Source organism: Ranitomeya variabilis, chromosome 2 (assembly GCF_051348905.1).
Source record: "Ranitomeya variabilis isolate aRanVar5 chromosome 2, aRanVar5.hap1, whole genome shotgun sequence".
Lineage (NCBI taxonomy): Eukaryota > Metazoa > Chordata > Amphibia > Anura > Dendrobatidae > Ranitomeya > Ranitomeya variabilis.
Genome location: NC_135233.1, coordinates 625,200,570 through 625,222,563, shown reverse-complemented (window position 1 = coordinate 625,222,563; position 21,994 = coordinate 625,200,570). Strand labels below are relative to the sequence as shown.

Below are 21,994 nucleotides of genomic sequence, written 5' to 3'. Positions count from 1 at the left end.
TGACTGGATCAGTTGTGGGATTCAGATCCAGGACATATCTTTTATTCTGCTGCTAAGCTCAACTTACCATCTGAGGCTGAAGACTAGATATCTCCTCAACCTGGTGCTTCATCTGTAAAACACAAGCACAAAACCATGATTAACCACATGACCCATGATGGTGCCTTACAAGCCATAAGAATGACCACAAGACCCACAATAGCACTACACAAACCATAAGAAAGACCACAAGACCCACAATGGTGCCACTCAAACCATAAGACCCACAATGATGCCACACAAATCATAAGGATGACCAAAACACCCAAAATGTGCTACCCAAACCATAGTGGTGATCAGATCTCACCTCTAGAAGTTTCTTGCACATATCTTCATTTTCCTTCTGCTTCTTAATTAACATGTCCTGCATGTTGTACAACTTGATATGTAACATGTCTTCTTCCACACATCGTTCCTTTCCATTACCAGGGCTATCACCTTCCAGCTGTCTCATTTCTGCTGGTTCATCACATTTGGTCTGTCTGTCGTCTTGTACTATGGGCTCTACCTGCAGTCTTGTTAACTGCATCTGTACTTGGATGTCTCTGGGGGTCTCTTGTTGGTTGCTGAGCTCCGCCTGTCTCTTTCCTGGAGGGCTTTTCTCCTCGTGATGTGCTCTCCATGCTTGGACCTTTGCCATTGGTGGCCTCTGTGTTACCCTCAGATGCTGCATTGAACTGCTGTCCTGAGGACTTTGCTCTACAAGGTCTGGGGATCTTTTTCCATCATATTTCCAGGGTCCCACCGTGATCAGGGGGCCTGGAGTACCATAAGTCCTCCCCAGTACACACCACCAGCAGCCTGGGATGGAGAATATGGCAGAGGGTTAGAAAAAAGGTACACCGTGCAGGGGACAACACTTGCATCGACACCATGTCCCTGAAAGCCCTGCTTTATACATATGCTCATGCCTAGGCCCTTTATAAGACATATGACCCCTAATAACCTATACATTATATACTGAGAAACACCCTTCACCCGACCCTATAGGTTACGTAGAAATAACAAGAAGCTTACATAAGCTAGACACCACCCACCCATAACCTATACAAGATAGGATATGATGACATGATATGATGATGTGGGAAGGGAAGCAAAAGGCCAGAAAAAGCCGTACACCTGACAAATACTATTAAGAACTCTATTAGAAATGGAAAGGAAGAACAAAGACAAAAAAATCTAAATAATAAAAATATTGGAGGAAGGGAAACCAATCACAAACTAAAATGTTTCTATACAAAAGCACAAAGCATGGGCAACAAACAAGGAGAATTGAAACTACTAACACAGGAAAAGAAATATGATGTCATTGGAATCACTGAAACTTGGTGAGATGATACACATGATTGGAATATAAGGCTAGAAGGATACAACGTATTTGCAAGAAACAGACTTCATAAATGAGGAGGAGGTGTTGCCTTGTATGTTAGAAAAGCATATATCTGCACAGAGATCCAAGCTTCAGAGACTGGGAGTTCTGTGGAAACTGGGTAAGAATACAAGGACAGAACAATCTAAAGGACACCACTGTAGGCATTTAGTACAGGCCGCCTGTGCAAGCTGAAGATATCGATGAACTTTTTATGCTCCAAATGGCCAAATTCTCCAAAAAATATGACATAGTTGTCATGGGAGATTTCAACTATCCAGACATTTGTTGGGAATCTCTCTCAGGCAAAACTAACAGGTCAAACAAATTCTTATCCTCTCTTGCTGACAACTTTATCTTCCAAAAGGTAGGAGAGAAAACAAGGGGATCTGCTACCTTGGATCTAATTCTCTAAACAGGGAGGAACTGGTTGAGGAGGTAAAGGTGGCTGGGACCCTAGGTAGTAGCAGCCATGCTATTTTAGAATTTTGGATAAGTAGAGGAGGAAGACCTGTGAAGACTCAAACTTCAAAGTTAGATTTCAGAAAGGCAGATTTTAAAGATTCATAAAGAGAATCGGAGGGATCCAATGGCTGGATATCCTTAAGGACAAAAATGTCCAGGAAGGATGGGAAATCTTGAAAAATGAGATTCTCAAAGCACAATCATTAACATTTCCAAAAAGAGGGAAGAATATGAAGCATTTAAGGAAACCAGGATGGATGAACACAGAACTTAAGCACATGCTAAAAAGGAAGAAAGAAATGTTTATCAAATGGAAAGAGGGAGGCATTTCTAAAGAAGAATATAATGCTGTCTGCAGAACCTCCAGGGCACGAATCAGATTATCTAAAGCTGACAATGAATTAAGGCTTGCAAGAAACGTCAAAAGCATTAAAAAAGGATTTGGGGATATGTCAAAAGTAAAAGAAAAGTCAAAGATGCTATAGGATTTTTACAGGATGAAAATGATGAAATGGTAAGAAAGGATGTTGAGAAGGCCGAACTTTTAAAATCCTATTTTGCATCTGTTTTCTCTCAGAAAGGAAATGTAACATCAACTGATTTTCACTGTCCTATTAACCCCTTTCTGACATTGGACGTACTATCCCATCGAGGTGGGGTGGGCCCGTATGACCACCGACGGGATAGTACGTCAAGCCCTTTAATGCGACACCGCGACTTAAGTCGCGGTGATCGCATTAAAATTCCGACGCCATCTTAGCTTACGGAAGATGGCCTCGGCATCTTGGGGTATGGTGCCGCCCCCCGGCCTCCCGATCGCTGTGATTGGCTGTTCAATTCTGAACAGCCAATCACAGCCTTTCTCATTGTTTCAGCCAATCAGATTGGCTGAAACAGTGAGGTCCCAGGCTAGGATCGAGTACCGATGTACTCGATCCTGGGGCCGGTGCCTGGCAACGCCAGGCATCGGCCGAAACCCCCCGGATTGGCGCGATCGACGATCACATCGATCGCGCCAATCGCAGGGCACAGCGGCGGTGTTACCGCGCTGTGCCCTGCTTCTAACTACCTGCTCCGCAGCCTCCGGTGCCCTGCGTCGTGTGCCATGCCTCCTGTGCCCTGCTCCGGATCCTGCAGCTCTGATTGGCGCCATCGGTGTGATCGTCGATCGCGCCAATCACAGGGCACAGCAGCGGTGTGACCGTGCTGTGCCCTGATGGGACCTGCCGGTCACCTGCCGGTGACCTGCCTATGATTGGAGCTGTGAGCTCCGATCATAGGCTGGTGCCTAGCAACACCAGTGTCACCAGGGCCTCCTCTGATTGGTGGGATCGATGTGATCATCGATCCCACCAATCACAGGTCACAGCAGCGGTGTGACCACTGTGACCTGTCTCACCTGCCCCTGACCTGTCTGACTGCTCTGCAGGAATCCTCACACTTGGTGAGGATTCCTGCAGAGCGGTCATGCCGAAAGAGATCCCCTCCTGTGCGGAGACTTGTGGTGCCACAGTAGCCTGTGACACCACAATTCTTGCTAAAGAAAAAAGAAAGAAGCCAGAAGAAAGAAGAAAGAAGAGAGACTAAAAACGTAAGTGTTTATCCCCGATCTCGGCCCGCTCTTACTTCCCCCCCCTTCCCCTTTCCCCCCCTTCCCCTTTCCCCTCCCCTTCCCCTTCCCCCTCCACCACCACTTTGCGCCACGTCCGTCCGTGCCCAAATTTAGCAGCCGCCGAGCGTTGATTGGTGACGCAGTTCACCGATCAACACTCGTGCTCACTTTTCTTTCCCGCATCCCCTTGCGCGCACCCAGCCGCTGCGTCTAAACCCGTGCCTTTCTTTTCTTTTTTTTTTCACATCCCCTTGCGCGCACTCAGCCGCTGCGTCTAAACCCATGCCTTTCGTTTCTCTTTTTTTTTTCACATCCCCTTGCGCGCACCCCGCCGCTGCGTCTGAACCCGTGCCTTTCTTTTCTTTTTTTTGTTTTCACATCCCCTTGCGCGCACCCCGCCGCTGCATCTAAACCCGTGCCTTTCTTTTCTTTTTTTTTTTTCACATCCCCTTGCACGCACCCCGCCGCTGTGTCTGAACCCGTGCCTTTCTTTTCTTTTTTTTCACATCCCCTTGCGCGTACCCCGCCGCTGCGTCTGAACCCGTGCCTTTCTTTTCTTTTTTTTTTCACATCCCCTTGCGCGCACCCCACCGCTGCGTCTAAACCCGTGCCTTTCTTTTCTTTTTTTTCACATCCCCTTGCGCGCACCCCACCGCTGCGTCTAAACCCGTGCCTTTCTTTTTTCTTTTTTTTCACATCCCCTTGCACGCATCCCGCCGCTGCGTCTGAACCCGTGCCTTCTTTTCTTTTTTTTGTTTTCACATCCCCTTGCGCGTACCCCGCCGCTGCATCTAAACCCGTGCCTTTCTTTTCTTTTTTTTTTTTCACATCCCCTTGTGCGCACCCCGCCGCTGCGTCTGAACCCGTGCCTTTCTTTTCTTTTTCACATCCCCTTGCGCGCACTCAGCCACTGCGTTTAAACCCATGCCTTTCGTTTCTCTTTTTTTTTTTCACATCCCCTTGCGCGCACCCCGCCGTTGCGTCTGAACCCGTGCCTTTCTTTTCTTTTTTTTGTTTTCACATCCCCTTGCGCGCACCCCGCCGCTGCATCTAAACCCATGCCTTTCTTTTCTTTTTTTTTTTTTCCACATCCCCTTGCGCGCACCCCGCCGCTGCGTCTGAACCCGTGCCTTTCTTTTCTTTTTTTTTCACATACCCTTGCGCGCACCCCGCCGCTGCGTCTGAACCCGTGCCTTTCTTTTCTTTAGGGGCCCTTAGAGTGTATGAAGGGAAGGACAGCAGGATTGAACCGCCTGAGTGTCCTTCCATCCTGGGAGTGAGTGGGAAAATTGTGTGGGATTTGGTGCACCCACTGCTGGATAAAGGTTATCACCTCTACACCGATAACTTTTATTCCAGCATCCCACTCTACAACTCCCTCTCTGCGCGAGGTACCGCAGCCTGCGGTACTGTCCGCAAAAATCAGAGAGGCCTCCCGAAGATGCTACTTGGGCAGATGCTCAGAAAAGGTGAGAGCAAAGCCCAATGTAGCGACCACCTGCTGGTGGTCAAGTACAAGGACAAGAGGGATGTCCTTCTCTTGACCACCATACACGGTGATGGCAGTGCCCTCAGCACTGTAAGGGGTACCTCTACACAGGTCAGCAAACCGGACTGTGTACTGGGGTACAACAAAAACATGGGGGGCATTGATCTCTCTGATCAACTCCTCCAACCGGACAGTGCTTTGAGAAAGGCCAAGGTATGGTACAAAAAGCTGTCCGTGTACATCGTACAAATGGCAATGCCCAACGTTTTCCTGCTGCCACGATGTGCACACAACACCGATACGTCGTACCTTCAGTTCCAGGAGGTAGTAGTTAAGGCCCTGATGTTTGGCACGAGGGAAGGAGCGGGCCCCAGTACTTCCGGAACTGAGGGTGCTCGTATCGTACCAGGTCAGCATTTTCCAGGGGTGGTCCCGCCAACTGATAGAAAAGGTAAGCCACAAAAAAGGTGCCGAGTGTGCTACAAAAGAGGAGTATGCAAGGACACCATCTATCAATGCGACACCTGCCCCGACAAACCTGGCCTGTGTATGAAGGATTGCTTCAAATTGTACCACACCTCCATGCACTACTAATTTACTTTACATGAACCATATATCACAAAATCCCAAATATCATAACGACCTTTAAACAATATTATAGAACACAATTCCCCATGTGTATGGGAAAGAAAAGGTATACAAAAAGAAATAAAATTGAAAACAACTTTATTGAAGCTAATCACAAATAACCATAAAAGGCCACAAAATTACAAAACAAGGGAAATCTCAGTAAAACAAAGCAGACACTGGGCAATAGTGATCTACTGGACACAGGTGAATTACATCAATGCACAATGCAATATATAATATAGTGATTGACTATAGTTGTACTAACAAAGGTCATACAATACTATGGTAGAAGGTACACTATAATGTGCAAACAAAAAAGCACAATGAGATAGTATAGATTGCAATTATTGCCAAGGATCTATATATATGTAGAACTTATGTGCTAAATTGTTACAATTATTACCAAAATTGTATATGTATGTAGAACTTATATGCTAAAAGGATATATGCAAAACAAGCGACAAAAAAATCTTTTTGTGACAACAAAGAAAGGGTAAGTGGTAAAGTGCAAATAGTGCTATAAGCCTTTGGTTCTATGAAAACCCAAAATAGGCACAAGACGCCACCCTTAAAGAGCTTACTAGTAAGGTATAGCTCCAATGAATACTGCCATAAAGATCCGCAATTAAGGTGCATCTACATATAAACTACAAATAAATATGCATTGAACGGCAATGAAAGACTATAACTTACATTAATGCCCAAACAAGTGTCCCGTGCCCATGCTGCAACCCCGACAGCGCCGTTTCGCCAATCAGGCTTCTTCCATACGGGGGCAAGATGTATTGTGTGTGAAAAACGCTCATCTTATATCGTGTGAGTTAATCCGGATACCGGCAACAGCTGATGACAAAAGCGGCGTTCAGGATACATAACGGCGCATGCGTCGGATTCCACGCGCTCGTGAGAAGAATGTGACTTGTGGACCTCCGCATCTGGAACGCAAGCGTGGAACGCTCGCGTCACCTGGTGGGCACGGCCGGAAGTCACCGGGCGGCTAGATCCAGGGCATGCGCACAAGACCATGAACACAGTATGTGCAAAGACTCCGCTGACAAAGCTAAAGATACGTACTAGGGAACATGTGCTTGACATTGAAAAAGCTACCATCGTGGAAGATGTCAACATGTTGAAAACCTTACCAAAACATTTTAAATTATTTCATAATTCTAATCCAGCTGGTCTAAAAATACAAGCTATTGATCAAGTCATACTGAATGATAGAGGAGGTAATCTAGGAAGAATCCTAGCACGTAAGGAGAGTAGATGGATTTATCAACTTGGTACCATGGCTCCCCAAGGTCTTAATGAAACCATGGGATTCATTTCTTTTCTTTAAACCATTTAATGGCTCCTTATTTACTTCTAGTGGTTAGTGCATCATTTTCCCTTTTCTTTCTCCTCATTCCTCCTATTTAGGTTCTACTTCTCGTTCCTAAGCTTCCCCTCTTTTTCTGCCCCTCCCTTCCCTTCGGTTTGGTTTGTTTTTTCTGGGTTTCCCCTGTTTATCTCAAGATTTTGTGTTATACATCTCTGTGCAGCTTTTAATGTGTGTGTCTGGTTTTGTCGCTATTTTAATTATTTATTATTGATATTTTAGGATTATTTATTGTATTCGGGAATCAATTTTATGGTTTGGAATCTTGATTATAGCCAGATGCAGGGTCGTCTCTTCTATCAAGATCTACATTTCCTGCTTATAATTTTATATATGTGTATACATCTACATTGTGGATTATTCCGTTTGCTGTCCAATTTTATATTGTGTCTATCCTTTGTATTCTTGGTATATATATTCAGTCTGTAAAATGCTCATTTTTATGTGGTGTTTATATTATAGTTGTGAGTAAAGTTATTGCTCCTTAGAGTATTTATTATATTTATCCACTATTTTATAATATATACTTGCACATTATTATGGTATTATTATAATTGTTTAGTATGTTTATATTACTATTCTGTCTATCACTATATTTGTTAATTATATACATGTTATTAATCATTATTTTGTGCATAATTTAGTTTTTCAGTTATCCATTTATAACTTTTGGGCATTTTTTTGTTGTTTAAATATTTTGCACACATTTAGGGCACTATTCTTTTGCAATAGCCAACCTTTATCACGTCCCTGTTTAGTCTCACTTCACTTTGTCAGCGGAGTCTTTGCACATACGGTGTTCCTGGTCTTGTGCGCATGCCCTGGATCTAGCCGCCCGGTGACTTCCGGCCGCGCCCACCAGGTGACGCGAGCGTTCCACGCTTGCGTTCCAGAGGCGGAGGTCCGGAAGTCACATTCTTCTCACGAGCGCCTGGAATCCGACGCATGCGCCGTTATGTATCCTGAACGCCGCTTTTGTCATCAGCTGTTGCCAGTATCCGGATTAACTCACACGATATAAGATGAGCGTTTTTCACACACAATACATCTTGCCCCCGTATGGAAGAAGCCTGATTGGCGAAACGGCGCTGTCGGGGTTGCAGCATGGGCACGGGACACTTGTTTGGGCATTAATGTAAGTTATAGTCTTTCATTGCCGTTCAATGCATATTTATTTGTAGTTTATATGTAGATGCACCTTAATTGCGGATCTTTATGGCAGTATTCATTGGAGCTATACCTTACTAGTAAGCTCTTTAAGGGTGGCGTCTTGTGCCTATTTTGGGTTTTCATAGAACCATAGGCTTATAGCACTATTTGCACTTTACTACTTACCCTTTCTTTGTTGTCACAAAAAGATTTTTTTGTCGCTTGTTTTGCATATATCCCTTTAGCATATAAGTTCTACATACATATACAATTTTGGTAATAATTGTAACAATTTAGCACATAAGTTCTACATATATATAGATCCTTGGCAATAATTGCAATCTATACTATCTTATTGTGCTTTTTTGTTTGCACATTATAGTGTACCTTCTACCATAGTATTGTATGACCTTTGTTAGTACAACTATAGTCAATCACTATATTATATATTGCATTGTGCATTGATGTAATTCAACTGTGTCCAGTAGATCACTATTGCCCAGTGTCTGCTTTGTTTTACTGAGATTTCCCTTGTTTTGTAATTTTGTGGCCTTTTATGGTTATTTGTGATTAGCTTCAATAAAGTTGTTTTCAATTTTATTTCTTTTTGTATACCTTTACAGGAACCAGTAGATTAGTTCCAAAGAGGGGGCACATCTAAGTAAGTTCCTTGGGGGTCTAGGTTCCAAAATGATGTCACCTGTGTTTTTTTTTACTGTTTAGGCACATCAGGGGCTCTACAAACGGAACATGACGCCCTCAGACCAGTCCATCAAAGTCTGCATTCCAAATCGTCACTGCTTCCCTTCTGAGTCCTGAAGGGCTCAAACAGTTTTTTCCCACATATGGGGTACCAGCGTACTCAGAACAAATTAGACAGCAACTTTTGGGGTCCAATTTCTCCTGTTACCCTTGGGAAAATAAAAAATTGGGGACTGAAAGATAATTTTTGTGGGAATAAAATACAATTTTTTATTTTCACGCCGTGCGTCATAAACTTTAGTGAAGCACTTGGGGGTTCAAAATTCTCACCACACACCTAGATAAGTTCCTTAGGGGGTCAAGTTTCCAAAATGGGGTCACTTGTGGGGGTTTCCACTGTTTAGGCACATCAGGGGCTCGCCAAACGTGACATGGCGTCCGATCTAAATTCCAGCCAATTTTAGCTTGAAAATGTCAAACGGCGCTCCTTTTCTTCTGAGCCCTGCAATGCGCCCAAACAGTGGTTCCCCCTCATATATGGGGTATCAGCGTACTCAGGACAAATTGGACAACACCTATTGTGGTCCAATTTCTCCTGTTACCCTTGGGAAAATAAAAAATTGGGGACTAAACGATCATGTTTGTGGAAAAAATAGGATTTTTTATTTTCACGCCCGGGCGTTCTAAACTTCTGTGAAGCACTTGGGGGTTCAAAGTGCTCAACACACACCTAGATAAGTTCCTTAGGGGGTCTAGTTTCCAAAATGGGGTCACTTGTGGGGGGTTTCCACTGTTTAGGCACATCAGGGGCTCGCCAAACGTGACATGGCGTCCGATCTAAATTCCAGCCAATTTTAGCTTGAAAATGTCAAACGGCGCTCCTTTCCTTCTGAGCCCTGCCATGCGCCCAAACAGTGGTTCCCCCCCCACATATGGGGTATCAGCGTACTCAGGACAAATTGGACAACACCTTTTGGGGTCCAATTTCTCCTGTTACCCTTGGGAAAATAAAAAATTGGGGACTAAACGATCATGTTTGTGGAAAAAATAGGATTTTTTATTTTCACGCCTGGGCGTTATAAACTTCTGTGAAGCACTTGGGGGTTCAAAGTGCTCAACACACACCTAGATAAGTTCCTTAGGGGGTCTAGTTTCCAAAATGGGGTCACTTGTGGGGGGTTTCCACTGTTTAGGCACATCAGGGGCTCGCCAAACGCGACACGGCGTCCGATCTAAATTCCAGCCAATTTTAGCTTGAAAATGTCAAACGGCGCTCCTTTCCTTCTGAGCCCTGCCGTGCACCCAAAAAGTGGTTCCCCCTCACATCAGCGTACTGAGGACAAATTGGACAACAACTTTTGAGGTCCATTTTCTCTTTTTACCCTTGGGAAAATAAAAAAATTATTGCTGAAAGATCATTTTTGTGACTAAAAAGTTAAATGTTCATTTTTTCCTACCATGTTGCTTCACCTGGTGTGAGAACACCTGAAGGGTTAATAAACTTCTTGAATGTGGTTTTGAGTACCTTGAGGGGTGCAGTTTTCAGAATGGTGTCACTTTTGGGTATTTTCTGCCATATAGACCCCTCAAAGTGACTTCAAATGTGAGGTGGTCCCTAAAAAAAAATGGTTTTGTAAATTTTGTTGTAAAAATGAGAAATTGCTGGTCAACTTTTAACCCTTATAACTCCCTAACAAAAAAAAAATGTGTTTCCAAAATTGTGCTGATGTAAAGTAGACATGTGGGCAATGTTATTTATTAACTATTTTGTGCCGCATAACTCTCTGGTTTAAGAGCACAAAAATTTAAAGTTTGAAAATTGCGAAATTTTCGCCAAATTTCCATTTTTTTCACAAATAAACGCAAGTTATATTGAAGAAATTTTACCACTATCATGAAGTACAATATGTCACGAGAAAACAATGTCAGAATCGCCAAGATCCGTTGAAGCGTTCCAGAGTTATAACCTCATAAAGGGACAGTGGCCAGAAATGTAAAATTTGGCCCGGTCATTAACGTGCAAACCACCATTGGGGTAAAGGGGTTAAAGGAATAGCACAATCCAGGATATCAATAAACAGAAAGATAGCGAGGGAATACTTGGCAAACATAAGTGAATTCAAGTCTCCAGGTCTAGATGAATTACACTCCAGAGTACTGAAGGAGATAGCAGAAGAAATTTTTGAACCACTCTCCATAATCTTTGAAAATTCTTGGAGAACAGGAGAAATCCCAGAAGACTGGAGAAGAGCAAATGTTGTTCCTATCTTCAAAATAGGGAAGAAGGTGGACCTAGGGAACTATAGGCCGGTGAGTCTGACGTCTATACCAGGAAAGATCTTTGCGCAAATTATTAAACAACATGTATGCAAGTACCTGGATAAGAATTAAGTAAATAACCAGAGTCAGCCTGAGTTTGTAACTAATAAGTCATGTTAGACTAACTTAATTTCCTTCTATGACAGAATCACTGACTGGGTGGATCAGGGAAATGCTGTAGATATACTATATCTTGACTTCAGCAAAGTATTTGACAAAGTATCTCACACCATCGTTATTGAAAAATGACTAAGTATGGAATGGAGAAGGCAACTGTTAGGTGGATTCATAACTGGCTTAGTGATCGGACCCAAAGAGTGGTCGTAAATGCTGCACATCCAGTTCGAAGAATGTCTCAAGTGGGGTACCGCAGGGTTCTGAAGCCTGAGCCCTGTATTGTTCAACATCATTATCAATGATTTAGATGAAGAAATTGAGGGTACACTAATTAAATTTGCTGATGACACAAAGCTAGGAGGGATAGCTAATACTAGAGAAGAGAGAGGATTCAAGATTTAAATAAACTGGAGCAGTGGGCAGCAACTAACAGAATGGTTTTTAATAAGGAAAAATGCAAAGTACTACATCTGGTCAATAAAAATGAAAAAGCATATACAGAATGGGAGGAATAGGGCTAAGCAACAGCACATGTGAAAAAGACTTGGGTATACTAATAGATCACAGACTGAACATGAGTCAACAGTGTAATGCAGCAGCAAAAAAGGCAAATGCAATTCTGGGATGTATTAACAGAAGCATACAGTCTAGATCACGTGAAGTCATTATTCCCCTCTACTCCCCTTTGGTCAGACCTCATCTGGAATACTGTGTACATTTAAAAAAAAGACATTAACAAAGTGGAGCAAGTTCCGAGAAGAGAGACCAGAATGGTGACCGGTCTGAAAACCCATGTCCTATGAGGAACGTTTACAGGATTTGGGAATGTTTAGCTTGCAAAAAAGAAGACTGAGAGGAGACTTAATAGCTGTCTACAAATATGTCAAGGACTGTCACATTGTAGAAGGATGATCCTTATTCTCATTTGCGCAAGGAAAGACTAGAAGGAATGAAACTGAATGGGAGGAGACACAGATTAGATATTAGAAAATACTTTTTGACAGGGTGATCAATGAGTGGAACAGGCGGCCATGAGAGGTGGTGAGTTCTCCTTCCATGGAAGTCTTCACACCGAGGCTGGACAGACATCTGTCTGGGATGATGTAGTGAATCCTGCTTTGAGTAGGGGGTTGGAGCAGATGACCCAGGAGGTCCCTTCCAACTCTAACAGACTGCAGAGCCCATATGGGTGAAAGCTAGAAAAATACAGTTCAGTGCCCAATTCCCCCCTCCCACTACCCGGGTGATGCACTAATTGGGACGCCCAACTGACCAATGGGAGTAAAGTGGAAGTGTCCTACAGCTACACCTACATGGGTTAAATCCAGATGCCCGGGGTCAGTGACTTCCTTTTCTTTAAACCCTGACCCCTGTTCCTTAATTAGTACAGTGCCTACCATTCTATGATTCTATGAGCACCTGCAACTTTCTGACACCAACCCTGACTATATACAGACACCACCCACCCAGAACCTATACATGATATACAGACAACACCACCACCCTCCAAGAACCTGTACATGATATACAGACACCTCCAAAATCCACCCAGAACCTATACATGATATACAGACACCTCCACCATCCACCCAGAACCTATACATGATATACAGACACCACCCACCACCTATAAATGATATACAGACACCACCACCACCCACCCAGAACCTATACATGATATACAGACACCACCACCAAGAACCTATACATGATATACAGACACCACCACCCACCAAGAACCTATACATGATATACAGACACCTCCACCACCCACCAAGAACCTATACATGATATACAGACACCTCCACCATCCACCCAGAACCTATACATGATATACAGACACCACCACCCACCCAGAGCCTATACATGATATACAGACACCTCCACCATCCACCCAGAACCTATACATGATATACAGACACCCCCCACCCAGAACCTATGCATGATATACAGACACCGCCCACCCAGAACCTATACATGATATACAGACACCCCCCACCCAGAACCTATACATGATATACAGACAACTCCCACCCAGAACCTATACATGATATACAGACAACTCCCACCCAGAACCTATGCATGATATACAGACACCGCCCACCCAGAACCTATGCATGATATACAGACACCCTCCACCCAGAACCTATACATAATAATAATCTTTATTTTTATATAGCGCTAACATATTCCGCAGCGCTTTACATTTTTTGCACACATTATCATCACTGTCCCCGATGGGGCTCACAATCTAAATTCCCTATCAGTATGTCTTTGGAATGTTGGGAGGAAACCGGAGTGCCCGGAGGAAACCCACGCAAACACGGAGAGAACATACAAACTCTTTGCAGATGTTGTCCTTGGTGGGGTTTGAACCCAGGACTCCAGCGCTGCAACGCTGCAGTGCTAACCACCACTGCACATGACATACAGACACCGCCCACCCAGAACCTATACATGATATACGGACACCCCCCACCCAGAACCTATAAATGATATACAGACACCTCCCACCCAGAACCTATACATGATATACAGACACCCCCCACCCAGAACCTATACATGATATACAGACACCTCCCACTCAGAACCTATACATGATATACAGACACCCCCCACCCAGAACCTATACATCAGGGGTGTCAAACTGCATTCCTCGAGGGCCTCAAACCATGAGTGTTTTCAAGATTTCCTTAGCATTCCACAAGGTGCTGGAATCATTCTGTGCAGGTGATTAAATTATCACCTGTGCAATACAAGGAAATCCTGAAAACATGACCTGTTTGCAGTCCTCGAGGAATGCAGTTTGACACCTCTGCTATACATGATATTCTTGGACAATGATGGATCTGTAGTTCACACCATGTTCTGACTTCTCAAGTGCTTTCAATACCTTACAGCCGCCCTTACTACGTAATAAGCTGACTGATATGGCGGTAGATGAGGGGATGGCGAACTGGATAAGCGACTATCTGACGGACAGGCCGCAGTTTATAAGGATGGGGGAGGTGGTATCTGGCAGTGTTGGAGCCCCTCAGGGTACAGTGCTGCCGCCCTTCCTCTTCACATTGTATACAGCTGACTTTCAGTATAAATCAGATTTTTTCACCTCCAAAAGTTCTCAGATGACTCAATAATTGTAGGGGGCATTGTGGGGGGGCCGGGGGGAGGAGGAATATAGAAGGGTGGTTTCTGACTTTGTGGATTGGTGCCGGACTAACTGTCTAGAACTAAATGTAAAGAAAGAGTTGGTGGTGAGTTATAGAAGGAAAAAGGAGGATCACTTACCGATCAATATTACTGGCCAGGAGGTGGAGATTGTTGAGAGCTACAAATATTTGGGGGTTCACCTTGACAGTAAACTCGATTGGAGGTGTCATACGGAGAAGGTTTACAAGAAGGGAATGAGCAGACGGTACTTTCTACTGAAGCTCAGGTCGTTCAATGTGTGCAGTAAAATGCTGGAAATGTTCTACCAGTCCGTTGTGGCAAGCGCCATCTTTTTTGCTATCATATGCTGGGGCAGTAGTGTGCGAGTATCTGACGCTAATAAGCTCAACAAACTTATCAAGAAGGCAAGCACGGCTGTTGGCCTCCATCTGGACTCTTCTGAGGAGGTATTGGAGGATAGAATTCAGAAGAAGTGTAGGGCTAATATGAACAATAATATACACCCACTATACAAGCAGAAGAGCACATTCAGCAGCCGTCTAATCCTACTAAGGTGAAAGAAGGAGAAATTCAGGAAATCGTTTGTGCCTATTGCTATGGGGATGTATATTGCCAGGCGTGGTACTGCATAAAGAGCGTGCCTCTGACTGTGGAGCCAATATAACAGACGCCAATAAGATACTGTCAGTGGATACCCCAGCCGGCCATTGGTTCTTAAAGGGGAAGGTTCCTATGGCCACACCTACAGGGGTCCGTGCCAGTAACTTCCTCTGGTGCGGCGGCGCCGCCTCATCGGTCGCGCAGCTTCCGGCAGCTGTCCTCTAGGCACAGGAATCGTGCTCCCTCGGGCTCCTCTCTGCGCCCTGGCCAAACTCCACCCACTCACTTCCGGTCCCCTCCGCGTCAGGACGGGCAGCTCTGGCCTGGTCTCCATTAACTTACCTGTGGGCGCAACTATGCCGCCCGCAGGGGGGAAGCTGGAGACCAGCATAAGCCCAATTAATACACCCGAAGAGCGTGCTGATCGGTCAAGCCCAACCGAGCAGTACGCAAATCGTCAGCACCATACAGGTCTGGTCTCCAAGCTACCCCCTACAGGCGCAGCCTCTACGCCTGCATCGGGGGACTGGCAGGAGAGATGGAGCGCTCCACAGCTGCACAATGCTGATCACTGTAATATATCAGTAATGGCTCCAAACACCGATATAGTTACACCCCCCCCCCCCCACAGCCCAAATGCCTAATAAAGATTTCCCATTATGCCCCGTCATATCCCAGCAATGGTATTGAGTGCAGTTACCTCATAACACCCCCCGTGCTAAGCAGCACGACTGTACCGACTACGGACAGTAACCCCCCGCGGGCGACCGATATAACCTCCCAACACACCACATAGTAACTGTGGATGCATGCGTAGATGCCACACGTCCTCACAATCTTCCTCTAACAACTCCCTTCACTTTTCTCGCTACCCCCTCTAAATGCCCCTCGTTACCAACGCAGTAGGAGCTGCCGCAGATCGCGGGCCTCAGGATGGCTTTCGTCAGCCACATCTGAAGGGTCCGATAGGTCACAGAGTCCAGATAGGCTATATCGGCACACGACAGACGTCAAAAGTCACGTGCACCCTCCAAGGCTGGGGAGAACCATCTTCATCCCCGAGGGCTTCCAGCCACGCCAGCTGCCACGTAGTCGCACAGGACAGAGCCACAATTCCGCCATCACATGGTTGTAATCAGGCTCGAGCGCACAACAGTCCGTCATGTGCTCCAACGTTGGATAACAACCAGGAATACGCCTCTCAAGCTTCCCTGGTTTCCAGTCAACACATCGGCCAGTCCATCGCGGTAGCGCGAGCCAGAGTTTCTCCATCCTGTGACATCAGTCGGGGTACACCTCCAGAGCCACACAACGGTGTGTGTTCCAAAAGTAGCGAGGAACTGTTAGGCTACAGGGTTAACTTAAAAGAAATGGAGCTAACCTCAGCGATAAAGGAGCTAATTTTACACCTATTGCATCTGAGCGATACAGCGGTAAACGATACAACAATACAGTCAGTTTACACAAAGACGCGTTTTTCTGCGGCATCAGTCCGCTAGGTGCTCAATAAACCAGAAAACTAGACAAAAAATATGGAACAGCGATTATGTTGACATATGGTCGTCATTATCAGTCGACTAACAAACGGTAGATAAAGCTAACAAACGAGGATATGAGAGGAATAGATCAAGAATAGCATTAACAATGAATCATTGGCTTCAGGCCTTCGCAGTATTGGGCTGTATTATGGGCCAGAAACATCCGAAACGCTGCTCTGAATTATTTATATACCAGGACCTGATATATAGTTTATACAAATCGCATGGCGGTTCAGCTTGCGGCGGTGTGACAAGGAGTTCCGCAGGCATCTGGCCCTACAGCCCGTTCTAGGCTGGGGAGTTAAAGCGACAGACTTGTGGTTGCAACTGATGCTGTCGCAGAAGCAGCCCCCCTTTTCAACTACGACCATTAATTACTCCGCAGCCGCAGGTCAAACCTCAGTGGTCGTACAAAAACCTGGGGCCTGCTGGCTATATAAAAAAGGAAACTGCCATTTCCATGCACTATGCAAATTCAGGCACGACTGCCCAGCTTGCGGGGGGGGGGGACACCCAGCTTCAAGGTGCACTTGTCAGTCATACAAAGCGCTCACAGGGCAGAACACCAGCGAGCATAACCGAGATGGGACCCTGGCTAGACCTCTACCCCAGTAAAAAAAAAAGCGGCACAGCAACTACAATCTGGTTTTACGGACAGGTTTTTTATCCCTTTCAAGTTTACGAGAACCCCAACCCTATCTGATAACCTAAAATCTGCTTGTGAATTCCCTGAAATTCTAAGACAAAAAATACAAAAGGAGGTTGAATAAGGTAGAATAGCAGGCCCCTTTCAGGCGCTGTCCTTCAAAAATATCGCCGATCCATTAGGCATTATTCCAAAAAAGGAACACGGTAAATATCGTCTAATCCATCATCTGTCACACCCACAGGGCGAATCAGTTAACGACGCTATCTCCCCAGAAGATTCTGTCACATACGCGTCTTTCGATAAGGCAGTAGAATTAGCCTGGGCAGCCGGACCCGGTGCTCTGTTAGCTAAATCCGACATAGAATCGGCATTCCGTTTACTACCTGTGCACCCCGAATGTTTCCACCTACTGGGATGCAAAGTGGACCAGCACTGTTATTTCGATATGTGCTTACCAATGGGATATTCCATCTCATGTCACTATTTTGAGCTATTCAGTACGTTCTTGGACTGGGTAGTTTGGTACGAAACAGGCAGCAATTCCCTGATTCACTACCTCGACAATTTTTTGTTTGTCGCCCCCAGAAATTCTAATCTCTGCTCCTTCCTACTAGAGAAATTTAAATTTATTTCACGGCAATTCGGTGTACCGTTTTCGCCTGAAAAAACTGAGGGACCATGCAATGTATTGCCTTTCTTGGGCATCGAAATAGACACCAATTCGATGGTTTTTCGCTTACCGGCAGATAAAATACAAAAAACCCAGCAGATGTTGGAAGGCTTCCGCGAAGTTAAAAAAGTAACCCTCCAGCAAATGCAGGCATTATTGGGTCTACTGACGTTCGCCTGCCGTGTAATGCCGGTCGGCAGAGCATTCTCGCGCCGACTATCGTTGGCAACCAAAGGCACTTCAAAGCCTAGCCATAGAATTAGGCTCACTCGCGCGTTAAAAGCAGATCTGCTAGTATGGAAGACTTTCCTGCAATCGTACAACGGACATACATGTGTCATGGCTAGAGAGACTGCAAGCAAGGACCTAGGGCTCGCAATAGGGTGGAGCAAAAAAGAGGGTTTTGCAGCAATCAAAAAAACCAATGGTTCAAAAACGATTGGCCGGAGCTATGGGCAACATCAAACTGGGGGCGCAATCCAGTGCTAAGGGAAATTTTCTCAATAGTGGAAGTTGTTGAGATATGGGCTAATCAGTTGAGGAACAATAACATTCTTTTCCAAACAAAAAATACGATAACAGCAAAGACTCAAAACCACATGTCCTCTTCATCCTTGCTCATACTCGCCCTCTTATATCGGCTAGCGCTTCTATGCCTGGAAAACAATATTTGATGTAGAGCCACCGTTGTGGCGGAAGTAGACGACAATATCATTAACTCACTGTTTATTTTCTGATTGGCAGGCTTTTAGAATCCAGCATCCCAAAGCGCAACCCCAGGGTATTCAGTGTCCACCATCCCTATGGGACACAGTGGCCAATCACTGATGCCCTTAATCCTTGCCTCCGTTTCGCCGGCTACCTGGCAGGTCTATGGTAAGGCTTGGGAGGAGTGGCGCTCATTAATTCAAAGTAGGCCAGTCGATAAATGCGACCGAACAAGAGGTGCGGTGACGGCGGAATTTCTAGTGCAGCTGAAGGAAAGCGGGACGTAGGGGACGTCGGCGCAACGGAAATTATCGGGGTTAGCCTTTTTCTTTCAGCTAATAGGATGGGCTGACGCAACAAAGTTCTTTTTTATTAAACAAGCTATTAAAGGCTTGAAAAAGCTTCAACCCAGCCAAGAATGCCGTTGCCCCTTTTCACTGAGATTATTGCATGACATTATTTCTATATCCCCATCAGTATGCACATTGCAATACGAGGCGGTCCTCATATCCGCAGCTTTTGCGATCGTCTTTTTCAGAGCACTGCGCATTAGCGAATTACTACCACGGTCAAAAACGCTTCAGAAGGAGGCCTAATTAACGAGCACATAGTCATATGCAGCGATGCTCTTCGCATTCGGGTGAGGAAATCCAAGTGCACTCCCACAGGTAGGGGCACAAGGGGCCTGGTTAAGTCTGCAGATGGCCCAGTATGCCCGCTAAAAATTGGCAAAAGATACTCCGGCAGGCAGATTTTTCCTCACTCATACAGACGGGTGCCCTCTGACCAAGTACCAATTCCAGGCAATTTTCAAGTTATGCTTGGAAAAAAAACGGCGCAAATCCAAAGGAGTACGGAACACATTCGTTCCGAATCGGGGCAGCTAGGGCAGGAGTATCGGAAGCTGAGGTGCAGAGAATGGGTCGTTGGAAATCCACATGCTTCACCAGATACATAAGAACTGATTTGATAAATTAACATATGTCCTCTCTTACAGGAGTAGAAGTTTGGGTGGTAGGACATTCCTATGTCTATTGGGTGGTAAAAAGGGCCAAACTGTGGCCGGGAGGAAGAAATCTTGGCTTTCCAGGCCTAGAAGTCAACTGGAGGGGTATCAGAGGCCTCCAATGGAAACAGGTGTTCAAAGAGATGGTTGACATATCAAGGAGGGCGAAACGCCCGGTGATAATGGTGTTACACATGGGTGGCAACGATCTAGGCAAGCAAAAGGTGGCTGATCTTTATAAATGGATAACAGACATGGAACGGTTCAGCTGTTTTTTCGGGAATATGATACTGGTGTGGTCGGACATGATACCACGGGCTGTCTGGCGTGGCGCAAGAGATAAAAAAGCCATAGAGCGTACAAGGAAGAAATTCAATGCTCGGATTGGAAAATTTGTAAGTGGAAAATGTGGTATCGTAATTCGTCACCACCAGCTGCAAGGGGGTAACACGGCACTATTAAGACTGGACAGAGTTCCCCTGACGGACATTGAGCTCAATATTTTTTTGTCTGGCTTACAGGATGGGGTTGAACAGGCCCTATTGTTGATGGGTGGGGGTCGGAGTCCCTTGTAGGTTATACACGGGATCCTCCGTGGCGGAAGAAGCTGAGGAGGGCAAAGGTTCATAACTGCTCGTTGGGCCAACTCGCCTGTCGACCGTAGACAGGAGCTCGGCGCAAGCCGCCCGTTACCAAATGTAATTTCCTTTTCTCTGCTTATGTAATTAATAAACTGTGACCAACCTGTTCAACCCACCTAGGACTGTGTGTGCTTCATTACGGGATTGGAGGGAGGGGGGAAGGCACTGGTTACGACACACAGGTCTCCACAGTCTGGCAGGTGCGGTACTGCAAAAGGAGCGCACCTCTGACTGTGGAGCCCATATAACAGATGCCAATGAAATGCTGTCAGTGCCCAGTTCCCCCCTTGCACCACGCCCCTTGGTGATGCACTAATTGGGATGCCCCAGCCGGCCAATGGTTCTCAAAGGGCAAGGTTCCTACGGCCACACCTACAGCGCACAACCTGCTCTACCCTCTCCTAGTGTATCCTCACCCATCCCCTGCAGACTGTGAGCCCTCGCGGGCAGGGTCCTCCCTCCTTATGTACCTTTGTGCCTTGTTTTTTTGCTCATGTTTATTGTATTTGTCTATATTTGCCCCCTTTTCACATGTAAAGCGCCATGGAATAAATGGCGCTATAAAAATGTATGACAATAATAATACAGGGGTTAAATCCAGGTGTCCGGGCCAGTAACTTCCTCTTTTCCCTGGCGGACACCTGGAAGCTTTTATCCCACCCTCCCTCCCTTATAGTGGTTAATGGGGGTGAATGACCATACTAACTGGCGGATAGATGTAAACGTGAAAATTATATTTATAAAAAAAACAAAAACATGAGTAAAGTTAACGATGGTTAATTATATATACAAAGTCACAGTGGAAGAAGCGGAGGAGGGCAAAGGTTCGTAACCGCTCGTTGGGTCAACTCGCCTGTCGTTCATGGACAGAAGCTTGGCGCGAGCCGCCCGTTACGAAATGTAATTGCCTTTTCTCTGCTTATGTAATTAATAAACTGTGACCGACCTGTTCAACCCATCTAGGACTGTCTGTGTTTCATTACAGGGTTGGAGGGAGGTGGGAAGGCACTGGTTACGACACCCAGGTCTCCACAGTCTAACTTCCTAAGGGTGGAAGACAACAATGACTGATTGCAGGTGTACTAATGTCAATTAACGTGACTTATATACCTGAACCACCCACATTTATTTATGTAATGTTGGTATACTTGTTAAAGATTTGTGTCCTGTTGTTTGTATTGCTGCTGTAATACCGTAATTTCCCCCGGGATCAATAAAGTGTATCATATTGTATATACAGACACCCCCACCACGAACCTATACATGATATATAGACACCTCCACCATCCACCCAGAACCTATACATGATATATACACATCACCCACCCAGAACCTATACATGATATATACACACCACCCACCCAGAACCTATACATGATATATACACACCACCACCCACCCAGAACCTATACGATATATACACACCACCACCACCCACCCAGAACCTATACATGATCTACAGACACCCCACCACCCACCCAGAACCTATACATGATCTACAGACACCCCACCACCCTCCCAGAACCTATACATGATATACATACACCACCACCCACCAAGAACCTATACATGATATACAGACACCGCCACCCACCAAGAACCTATACATGATATACAGACACCACCACCCACCAAGAACCTATACATGATATACAGACACCACCACCCACCAAGAACCTATACATGATATACAGACATTACCACCCACCAAGAACCTATACATGATATATACACACCACCAC

At 45.3% G+C, this 21,994-nt stretch overlaps 1 protein-coding gene across 4 annotated transcripts in view; it reads right to left on the bottom strand.

Moving 5' to 3' along the window:
- Positions 1-21,994, bottom strand: part of KIFC3 (kinesin family member C3) — a 77,278-nt gene that overhangs the window by 20,539 nt on the left and 34,745 nt on the right. For all 4 annotated transcript variants that reach the window (XM_077288994.1, XM_077288992.1, XM_077288993.1 and 1 more), the window contains exons 2-3: positions 347-840; positions 68-112 (exon numbers count right to left, since the gene is read on the bottom strand). In XM_077288994.1, the coding sequence (XP_077145109.1) occupies positions 68-112; positions 347-712 (411 nt within the window). In that variant the 5' untranslated portion in view covers positions 713-840. The remainder of the gene's footprint in view (positions 1-67; positions 113-346; positions 841-21,994) is intronic.